General features: G+C 46.5%; 1 protein-coding gene across 2 annotated transcripts; it reads left to right on the top strand.

Moving 5' to 3' along the window:
• Positions 1-5,712: 5,712 nt before the first annotated feature.
• On the top strand, positions 5,713-9,143 carry Hspa2 (heat shock protein family A (Hsp70) member 2). 2 transcript variants are annotated; one of them, XM_041658795.1, is made up of 2 exons: positions 5,713-5,747; positions 6,711-9,143. In XM_041658795.1, the coding sequence occupies exon 2, from the start codon at positions 6,716-6,718 to the stop codon at positions 8,621-8,623; it is 1,908 nt and encodes a 635-aa protein (XP_041514729.1). In that variant the 5' UTR covers positions 5,713-5,747; positions 6,711-6,715; the 3' UTR covers positions 8,624-9,143. The 2 variants fall into 2 exon arrangements, with proteins under 2 accessions (XP_041514729.1, XP_041514728.1); XM_041658794.1 differs by lacking the exon at positions 5,713-5,747 and adding an exon at positions 6,460-6,602.
• The last annotated feature ends 2,557 nt before the right edge of the window (positions 9,144-11,700 follow it).

The raw sequence follows: 11,700 nt of genomic DNA, 5'->3' as shown, positions 1-11,700 counted from the left end.
GGAACATGATTCTGGTTAGCACTCAAGGCAGACAGCTTGCAGCTTCCGGCCATCTCTTGGAAAACATCTCTTCCAGGGCCAGGTATTTAGCTGGCCATGGGTAACATGGCAGTCTCCTTGAGCATTCTACTGTATAACTTCAGTTTAGTTGAACTTGAGACTAAGCTTTGTTTTGCTGCTTTTTGAGACAGGGTCTTTCTCTGTAGCCCACGCTGCCTGTAACTGGTGATGATCTTCCTGCCTTCAGAGTTCTGGAATTACAGGCTTAAATCACCATACCAAATAAGACAGATTTTTTTTTCTTAAAGGTTTATTTATTTATTATATATAGTGTTCTTCCTGCATGTATGCCCTCAAGCCAGAAGAGGGCACCAGATCTTATTACAGATGGTTGTGAGCCACCATGTGGTTGCTGGGAATTGAACTCAGGACCTTTGGAAGAACAGCTAGTGCTCATAAGTACTGAGCCATCCCTCCAGGCCCACAAGACAGATTTTTAAGACTCAAAGAAAATAAGTGGTAATTTTCCCTGTCGTAGGGACAGGGAATTGGAGAATTCCTTTAAGACCAGGCACTTCAGGGCTGATGAGGAGCTCACCAGGTGAAGGCACTTGCCACCAACCCTGGAGACCTGAGTTTGACCCCCCAGAACCATGTGAACACCACTCTCTCAAGTTGTCCTCTGACCTCCATATGCACAAGGACATGCCTGTGTCCTCACACGAAGTAAGTATGTCCAGGAAAACAAAACCAGGGCACCTGAGACAAGGAGGATCAAGGCTAGCCAGTGTCATGTAGCAAGACCTTGTTATAAAATGCATGGTGTGCAAGCTTCTAATCCCAGGGCAAGAAAGCAGAAGGAGGTGGGTCTCTGTGAGTTCAAGGCCAGCCTGGTCTACAAAGGGAATTTCAGGACAGTCAGGGCTGTTACACAGAGAAACCCTGGAAACCCTGTCTTAAACCAAAAAAAAAAAAAAAAAAAAAAGAAAGAAAAAAGAAAAAAATTATAAAATGGCATTGTTTATTAAATACAATCATTAGATAATTAGTTGAACTCCAGTCTGCTCATACATGCCCAAGCTAGAAGCTGTAACTCATTCTATTTTCTCTTGGGGCCTCTCCAGAGCCACCCAGTCCTAATGAAAGCTGTGCCTGGGTGGAACTCAGGACACTTTAGCCTTGTGCTCCACCACCAGCTATGCTCTACCACATCATCGTGTGTCTCATGTTCGCTCGAGATCTCTGGTGCAGAGATGTTCCAATGTCAGTCTGTTTCAGCTCTTAGTCTCTGCGATGCCCTTCAATACAGACATGTGTGAGAGGATTTTCTTCTTACCCAGGAGGAAGATGAAGTTGTTTGCAGATGGAAATACTGTTCTTTGGGTAGCTTGTAATAAACAATGGGTGGGCTGGGAATATGGCCCAGAGATAAAGTGCATTATAGGTTTTGTATACATGAAACCCAACACCAAACCAAAAACCAAAACCCTCCAGGCTATGAGTTCCTACTGTGTTCCAGACACTCTTCTGAGGACTAGGCTTTAGCTGGAGAGTGCTTACGGTATGTTAAAGCTCTGGATTATTTGACCAATCTATGAAGATTTTAGTCTTTGGATTAAAAAATATTTTGGAAACAGTTTAGTATGTATGATATGGTAAAGGATTTTACCTGTTAGAGCTCAGTACTGATTTGTGTGTCAGTAATATGAAAGGGGGAACTTGGTTTCAGTTGAATGTTAATTGCTGTTTTAAAAATCCTTTGGAAGGGCTGTGGAGGTAGCGCGGTTGACAGAGCTCTTGCTAGCCCGCACGAAGCCCTGAGTTCGATCCTTACATGAATAAAATGGGCATGTTAGTTCATGCTTATGATGGTAGCACTTGGGAGGGTAAGGCAAGAACATCAGAAAGTTGAAGTCATCTTTGACCACATAATGAGTTTGAGGTAAGTCTAGGCTACATTAAGACCCTGCCTGGAAAAAAATTGTGAAAATATAATAAAATAATTACTGATAACCCTGCCATCTAAATTCTGGTGTCATTTTCATATACATAGAATAATTCTACTAACAGAATAAGATACAGGAGCTGGTGAGGTAGCTCATTGTTTAAGAACAGCTGCTGCATGCACTGTCGAGAGTACCAGAGTTCAGGTCCCAGAATGAACATAACAGGATGGCTGCACCCCACACACCTGGACCTCCAGCTCTGCATGGGTGTCAGAAAGGGATGATGGCTGGGGCTTGCTGGCTTCCAAACAACTGGAAGCCTCGGGTTCAGCGAGAGCCCGTCTCAAAGGAATAGGATGAGAGTGATAAAGACAGTTTGCACTGTCTCCTGACTTGTGCAAGTGAGTGGGTATGCATTCAGGCGCATGAGTGTTGGCACACGCACACAGAAATAAAAAATTAAAAAGCATACAGGAGCCGAATTCTTTTTTACTTAATTATATCAAGGACAATTTCATGTGTCCTTAAAAAATTTGTAACAGGGCTGGGCGGTGGTGACGCATGCCTTTAATCCCAGCAACTTGGGAGGCAGAGGCAGGTGGATTCTGTGAGTTCGAAGCCAGCCTGGTCTACAAGAGCTAGTTCCAGGACAGTTCAAAGCTAAAAAGGAACTCTGTCTTGAAAATGTAAAAAATGCCATACAGACACACACACACACACACACACACACACACACACACACATCTTAAAAGGGGTCGGGGGAGTGGGGATGAGATGGCTTAGAGGTTAAGAGCACTGGCTGCTCTTCCAGAGGTCCTGAATTCAATTCCCAACAACCACATGGTAGCTCACAACCATCTGTAATAAGATCTGGTATCCTCTTCTGATATGAAAGCAAAAACACTGTATAAATAATAAATAAATCTTTAAAAATAAAAGAAGGGATGTAATGTTAAATGCATATGTTTTCAAATGGTAATGCTGGACTAGCATACTCTTAAGAATCTTGTGACTAGCTGAGCATGGTGGCGCACGCCTTTAAACCAGCACTCTGGAGGCCGAGGCAGGCGGATCTCTGAGATCTAGGCCAGCCTGGTCTACATAATGAGTTCTGGGACAGCCAGGGCTGTGAGAAAAGATCCTGCCTCAAAAAAACAAACATAAAAGCTTTGTACATAATTTTGTAGCTACATAATTCATATTCATGTGCATATATGTAATCGATTTCTGTGTTCAATATTTAAGTCATTTCCAATTTATTGCTGCCACCATAAATAATAACACAGGCGTTTTCTCTTAGCTCCTTAGGCTGAACCCACACAAATTAATATTAAAGGATCTTATCTCTCCAACAAACCCCGCAGCAGCAAGGGCTCTCAGTTGTGTTCACCTGTTTCGCTACAGCACTGATAACACAGATATTATCTAGTCAAAAACTGGCTGATTTAATCAATTTTAATGAACTGTGATTTTAATTAATCTATTTACTTTGGGTTTACTATTTCAATCTATAGCCCGCGCTGGCCTGGAACTCACTATGTAATAATCCTCCTGCCTCTCCATCCTAAGTGCTGAGATTATAATGTGCGACCACACCCACCAAAACTGTGTTTTCATAAAATCCTGAGGTATAATTGCAAAAAGGAAAAAAAAACACCTGTTTTAAAACATAATACAAACAAGGGGAATGTAAAATACCAACAAAATAAATATATGCTGTATCTGTGGGAGAGGCTCAAGAGACCACATAGAGTATGAAACATGTAAACATCAGTTTACCCGGGGAAATCTGACAGCAGAAAAACACAGCTAATAAGAACGCAGGTGTAACTGCTGTTGTCGTTTCCAAAGGCCGTTAAAGGTGACTGTGGCGGGAGACTGCAAGAATTGTCTGCAATGATTGCATAGACAGGACATAGCTACTTCACAGAAGAGCCGCTCCCTTTGAAGCTCTCCGGGTCTCTGCACTGTCGAGGTTTGGGCCTGCTGGCTCTCAATCTTGCTTTGCTCAGACTGTTTGAAGAAGACACCACCATATCATGTGTGGTGCCCTCGGAGGCCAGGAGAGGGCATTGGATTCTTTAGAACTGGAGGGTCAGATGGTTGTTAGCCCCCAGGTGGATGCTGGGAACCTAACCTAAGTCCTCCACAGGAGCAAGTCCTTTTAACTGCTGAGACATCTCTCTAGCCCACTAACACCCTTATTGTTTTAAGATTCATTTTTAAAAATATTTTCTAATATCATAAAGGTGTTTTGTCTGTGTGTGTGCCATCTGCCTTCCTAAGGTTTCTTTTTTATGTATGTATGTATGTATGTATGTATGTTTGCCTTTGTGAGTTTATGTGCACTTAAGTGCAAGAGCCCAGGGAGATCAGTAAAAAGTGACATTCCCTAGAACTGCTGTTCACAATGGCTGGGGGGGTGGGGGGGACTGAACCCAGGGCCCGCAAGAGCAGTTCAGTGCTGGGTATGTAAGCATATGTCACTATGCCTGGTCTGAGTTTTTGGTTTTGTTTTGTTTTTCAAGACAGGGTTTCTCTGTGTAGCTTTGGAGCCTGTCCTGGGACTCACTCTGTAGACCAGGCTGGCCTGGAACTCACTGCTTGCCTCTGCCTCCCAAGTGCTGGGATTAAAGGTGTGCACCACCACCACCCGGTCTGATATTTTCTTTAACACTCTTCCTATTTCAAAATTTTCTTTAATTTCTTTCATGGAAAAATAGAGAATTGTAGTTAAACCAGCTATATCAATAAGCTGAAGAAATCAACAGCAAATGTGTTTTTTAAAACTAGAAATTACATATAGGAATAAATAAAAGAATCTTTAAATTTTTCTTGGCTAAATTTTATAGAATTCTGAGCTGGAGAGATGGCTCAAGACCGAAGAGCACTTATTGCTCTACCGGAGGACTGGGGGTTCAATTCCCAGCATCGACGTCAGGTGGCTTAAGACGGTATTTAACTCCAGCTCTAGGGCCTCTGCAGGCACATGCACCACACTGCAATATCCCCTCTACACACACACACACACACACACACACACACACACACACACGAGTAAAAAATATTTTAAAGTGTTATAGAATTACCTTTTGGACACGGAAAACTTTCCTGGTTCTCACACGAAATTTCTTCTCCATTACTGTCTCACACAACGCACTAGCGAGTTATAAAGGGCGCTTCTCTCCTGAAGCTTCAAAAATAAAAAACAATCCCAACTGCACAAAAGCCTGCTGAGCGTATCCTGACCCCGAACTCATCTGCCCTCGTCCCTGCCCACACTCCAGCACCTCAACCTGGACGAAGAACGCCTTTCTTACCGTCCTGGCAAGACTTTAGGCACGCCGCCTCTTCCGGGACGTGCTCATTGGCATTTTCCCTAGGTCTGTGTGTGCCCCGGCCCTATGCTCTCATTGCACGTCTCTTGCCCCTTCATCACACAACGGCCTGAGAACAGACCATTTCCCTTTTTATTTTCATCTCATACTAGGCACCTGCCAAGGTTTTCGGAGTTGACTGTGCTCAGCTACCCATCTGTAAGGCGAAGCGGTGGCTCTACGTTACAGCTCTCCGTTTTCCACCAGGAGTCCTTTTACCAGAGCCAGCTTCGTTCGGTCCACCCCCTCGCGCCAGAGAGCGCTTTCCAGAATTATTCTCGGATCCCATCCACACAGGGGGCGAAATATGGGGACTCTTTTTCATCTACCTTCTCTCACAAGTCTATGCTGCCAACCTAACTTCTTCAATCGGGCACAGCCGCAAAACGACTAGTTCCTAAACCGGATCTCAAGTGCGCGGACGGTAATCAGAGGGGTGACATGGGCGTATTTCACGGTACCGGAAAGGAGCCAAAATCGCCGATATGGGGGCTTGAAAGAGAAAACGGAGCAAGCGGAGGGCGGGGGTGGGGGACAGCGGGACCGAGTAAGGAGGCCCGCGGGCCATGAACTCGCGCCTCCCGGGTAAGCACCGCGCAGCCTTCCCGGCGCGCACCGACCAAGGCGCGAGGAAAAACTCGCCTCCCCCGCCCCCCCGCAGTCCCCGCCCCGGAACCGCCCCACGCCCAGCCCCACGGGGAAGGGAAGATGAGAGCCGGTCCCAGCCGTTCTTTATTCCGTGCAACTGCCCCCAGAAAGAATTCGGCCCCCGGGAAGCTGGTTCCGTGGCGGGACCCGGTACCGAACCACACTTAAACCCCCAGGGAGACAGGCTCGCCATCCGCCCCGCCTCCCCTGCGCCCCTCCGCCGCACGCTTAGAGTTCCGCGCTGCTCATTGGGCACCTGCCCTGCCAATCTGACAGATGTCAACGAATCACACTGTAGAAAAGGCAGAGAGAGGGAGGGGCGGGGAAGGAGCAAACGCCCCGGTTCCCCGGGCGCGAGCCTAACGCCCCCAAGCGGCGTGAGGCACTGGGCGGGGCCTCATTTACATAACGGCCGCCCCTCGGTCTCCCCGCCCGGGGCCGGAGTCCCGCCCCCCAGCCAACTAGCTATCTGTTGGACCACCGGCTGGTCACTCCGACCAGGCGAGCCTGTGGGGGCGCCGGACGGGTTGGTGCGGGCGGTCCCGGGGGCGGATTGGCTCTGGGAGCTTCCAGAAGGCAGGAGGGCATCTATAAGAGCCGGGAACCGAGCCCCGGGAGCCAGGAGACGCAGGTCGCGCTCGAGGAGAGCTGTGCGCGGTGACCGTTGGCTGGGGTCCGAGCTCGCCGTGTCTCTCGTCCTAACGTTGCTGTGCCTGGTTTTGTGTGTTTGTTTTTACAGTCAGCATGTCCGCCCGCGGCCCGGCCATCGGCATCGACCTGGGCACCACATACTCCTGCGTGGGGGTCTTCCAACATGGCAAGGTGGAGATCATCGCCAACGACCAGGGCAACCGCACCACCCCCAGCTACGTGGCCTTCACCGACACCGAGCGCCTCATCGGCGACGCCGCCAAGAACCAAGTGGCCATGAACCCCACGAACACCATCTTCGACGCCAAGAGGCTTATCGGGCGGAAGTTCGAGGACGCCACGGTGCAGTCGGACATGAAGCACTGGCCGTTCAGAGTGGTGAGCGAGGGTGGGAAGCCCAAAGTGCAGGTGGAATATAAGGGGGAGATGAAGACCTTCTTCCCGGAGGAGATTTCCTCCATGGTCCTCACGAAGATGAAGGAGATCGCCGAAGCCTACCTGGGGGGCAAGGTGCAGAGCGCGGTCATCACCGTCCCCGCCTATTTCAACGACTCGCAGCGCCAGGCCACCAAAGACGCGGGCACCATCACGGGACTCAATGTGCTGCGTATCATCAACGAGCCCACGGCAGCGGCCATCGCCTATGGCCTGGATAAGAAGGGCTGCGTGGGCGGAGAGAAGAACGTGCTCATCTTCGACTTGGGCGGGGGCACCTTCGACGTGTCCATCCTGACCATTGAGGATGGCATCTTCGAGGTGAAGTCCACGGCCGGCGACACCCACCTGGGTGGCGAAGACTTCGACAACCGTATGGTCAGCCACCTGGCGGAGGAGTTCAAGCGCAAACACAAGAAGGACATTGGGCCCAACAAGCGCGCGGTGCGCCGGCTGCGCACTGCCTGCGAGCGCGCCAAGCGCACCCTGAGTTCGTCCACGCAGGCCAGCATCGAGATCGACTCGCTCTACGAGGGCGTGGATTTCTACACGTCCATCACCCGCGCCCGCTTCGAGGAGCTCAACGCCGACCTCTTCCGAGGGACCCTGGAGCCGGTGGAAAAGGCTCTGCGCGATGCCAAGCTGGACAAGGGCCAGATCCAGGAGATAGTGCTGGTGGGCGGCTCCACCCGCATCCCTAAGATCCAGAAGCTCCTGCAGGATTTCTTCAACGGCAAAGAGCTGAACAAGAGCATCAACCCAGACGAGGCGGTGGCCTATGGCGCCGCTGTGCAGGCGGCTATCCTCATCGGCGACAAATCGGAGAATGTGCAGGATCTGCTGTTACTCGACGTGACTCCATTGTCGCTTGGCATCGAAACAGCTGGCGGTGTCATGACCCCGCTCATTAAGAGAAACACCACGATCCCCACCAAGCAGACGCAGACCTTCACTACCTACTCAGACAACCAGAGCAGCGTGCTGGTGCAAGTGTACGAGGGCGAACGGGCCATGACCAAGGACAATAACCTCTTGGGCAAGTTCGACCTGACTGGGATCCCCCCGGCACCCCGCGGGGTCCCCCAGATCGAGGTCACCTTCGACATCGATGCCAACGGCATCCTTAACGTCACTGCTGCCGACAAGAGCACCGGTAAGGAAAATAAAATCACCATCACCAATGACAAGGGTCGTCTGAGCAAGGACGACATTGACCGTATGGTGCAGGAGGCAGAGCGGTACAAATCGGAAGATGAAGCTAATCGCGATCGCGTGGCAGCCAAAAACGCAGTTGAGTCCTATACTTACAACATCAAGCAGACGGTGGAAGACGAGAAACTGAGGGGCAAGATTAGCGAGCAGGACAAAAACAAGATCCTCGACAAGTGTCAGGAGGTGATCAACTGGCTCGACCGAAACCAGATGGCCGAGAAAGATGAGTACGAACACAAACAGAAAGAGCTTGAGAGAGTGTGCAACCCCATCATCAGCAAACTTTACCAAGGCGGTCCCGGCGGCGGCGGAGGCGGCTCCTCTGGAGGCCCCACCATCGAGGAAGTGGACTAAGCTTGCACTGCAGTCCGCGTAAATCTCTCTTCCTTTCTCTCTCCTCACTCCCCTTTCCCCTTTTGTTTTGGTTTCTTTGAAATATCCTCGTGCCAAGAAAGACCTGTTGTTGGAAGTCTTTAGCCTGGTGCGGGCCTCAGCAAGGAAAGGTGCAACACCTTAGTTTAGTTACAGAAGGTCAGTTCTAAAGTTTGGGGGGGGGGGAATGAGGGGAAATGAGGTTTCTCTTTAATGATTTTAACATTTTAAGTGATTGCTGATTTGAGCATTTTTTTCTTTTTTTTCTTTCTTTTTTTTTTTTTTTTGGTTAAGCTTAGTTTGTACGTGGAGAATTGCTGGAAATGGGAAACCTGATGTTTGCACACCTGTCCAATGGAAGCTTGCTTGGTACCACTGAATACAGAGGGGCTTGAATTGTTTATTTTTACTTTGAGATTAAAATAAACATTTCAGTAATTTTAAAGACAGGTATATTCTGTGAAGACATAAATGCAAATGTATAGTAAAGCTGAACTTGATTGCAAAATTGCTGTCTGGAGTTTTCAATTTCTTCTTCCCATGTTTTACTCATATATTGATCTTTAAGTTAGTACGATGTGAAATTTATCTAATCCAATTTTCTCTAATTCTCAGGTGAAGTTCCTGCCTCAAATAACCAACAATTTAAAGGGTGAAGAATTTTGGTAAACTACACCCTCTTTAGTATACAGAAACCTGATGGGGGTCTTCAAGTGAATCTAAACTCCTCAGCCCTGGCTTTAGTATTCAAGTTTAAAGCAACAATAATAACAACAACAACAACAAAAACCTCCCTGAATGTTGCAGGGAAGTGCAAGCTGTATTCCAGATCCTGTATAACACAGCATCTTTTCATAGTGGCCACAGGGAGTATGGGAAGATGCAGTCAGGTCCCTGAAACAAGAGCCAGCAGGCAAGTGCAAAAGAGTTTGATGCTGAGGCCAAGTCTGGTCACGCTTGTTCCAGCTTCTGTGAAACAGCTCAACTGCCACACTTAGGGCAAATTTTGTAAGAACCCGTTTGGCGGCTGTAATTATTTGGGAAGTTGTTCCTTTTCTGATTTGAAGATCTTAGAGCTCTTAAAATAACCTGTTTCAAACCACTACTATAGTTAATTTTTTAGTCCCATCGACTTGGGGGTGGACACTGTATGAGTGGTTCTCCCCATCATGTGTGTCCCCACGATTGAACTCAGGTTTTCAGGTTAGCATCAAGTACCTCTACCGGCTGAGCCTCTTAGTTTTTAGTTTCTCATGGAGTTATGTTTAAAAGTTCCTTTAAGGGGAACTCGGGAGAAATTTAGTAGTTGGTTTGAAAATGCATAGTTTCAACAGCACATAGACATTTTAATATCTTTCTAACATGATAAAAATTCATGTTATTTTTAAAATACTAGTGCATTTTAGAAGCTAAATTTTCAATTTAATAGTGGATCCTCCATTCACAGAAATTTATTTTTGGACTAATAGTATACGTTAATTTAAAAATTAGGAAGCAAGTTAATCTAAGGCTATTGGGTGTTGATAATGACTTTCACATTATAGCTGACCCTATAGCTAGATCTTTTAGCAAGCCTCACTTAGGTGGGGGCAGGAGGATAAATGGGCAGTTGTGCAATTGTTTCAAAGACTACTCCATACTTCATAATGTGAAGGCAGATTAATTTACGCCAATGTAACACTAGTGAAAGTTCCCACCTATGAACATCAAAAGACGTCATGAAGCCAGGCTATATAGGCCATCACATACATTTTTGATAGAGTACTTTGAAATTAATAATTTTAGAATGATTTTGTTTTTGAAATAGTGTCTTAAGTAGCCCAGGTTAACCTGAAGCTCAGTGTGTAGCTGGGGATGACCTTGAAATCCTGACCCCAAATGCTGGATAACAGTTGTGCACCACCGAGTCTTAAAGTGACTTCCCCCCTCCCAGGCAGTCCTGAGTGTCCAGGAACTCACTTGTAAGCAAGGCTGGTCTCACTGAGATCCACCCACCTCTGTCTTCCAGGTGCTGAGATTAAAGGTTCTAAAGTGACTTTTTACATGAGTTTTACCAGGACAATATTCGGTATATAGCTCTTTTATTAGTCCTTTATGAATTTAGGGGTTTTGTTCGTTTGTTTTCCTGTCCAAGGGAGTGGGGTACCAGAAGGTAATACTGAACTCAGCACCTTGTTCATGCTAGCAGAGCACTCGATATCCCCAGACCTCTGATGATTTCAAATAATAAGGCCATTCTACAAGTGCAAGTTGGTATGTTGATTTCAGGCCTCACTTTAGAAGAGATTTCTAAAGTCTCAATGACCAATGCTACTGTGGTCTGATCTCCACTTGCTATTACACTAACCTCAGTATACCTCATTTATTGTTATTTTGTAAAGTAAAAAGCCTTTTTTTGTAGACTTTTAAATTTTTGATTCCGTCTTCTCAAATTTATCTAGATTCGAATATTACTAAGATAATGCCACTAAAAGTAGCCATTTAGTGTTTCCAAGAGGTAATTGAAACTGGTAACTCAAGAATACCTGGGAACTCCTGACCACGTTAGACTAGCCCTGGTCAAATAACAGTGGAAACAATGCCTGCTCTTAGGAGGGTTAAATTACAGTTCAAGGAATAATTAGCATCATTGGAACATCCAAGTAGTAGCCAGAGTGTCTAAAATAAATGTGATATATTTGCAACTAGAAAGCTAAGGGCTAAAGATAGACAATTTATTAAAACAGGCACACATTTGTATCTGAATGATTACTTTATCCCTGTTTTGAGGTGAAAAGTAAGATATAATGTTTACAATATTGAGATATATGACATTGAGAAACAATCTCACTTTAAATTTCTTATAGAATTTTATATGTGTAATGGAAAGGCATTAAAATCTATGACTTAGGAAATACTGCTTATATAAAACTTAATAGAATTTTTGATATATCACACATTCAGTATGCAACGGAGGCTTAAGGAAAAGAGACTTTCAAGAATTACTGATCTTTTAATTTTTGTTTTTTGTCTTTCAAGACAGGATTTCTCTGTGTAACAGCCCTGACTGTCCTGGAACT

Source organism: Microtus oregoni, unplaced genomic scaffold (assembly GCF_018167655.1).
Source record: "Microtus oregoni isolate MIOR12 unplaced genomic scaffold, Mior012 000009F_ref0000495, whole genome shotgun sequence".
NCBI classification, from domain to species: domain Eukaryota; kingdom Metazoa; phylum Chordata; class Mammalia; order Rodentia; family Cricetidae; genus Microtus; species Microtus oregoni.
This window is presented reverse-complemented; position numbering and strand designations above follow the sequence as displayed.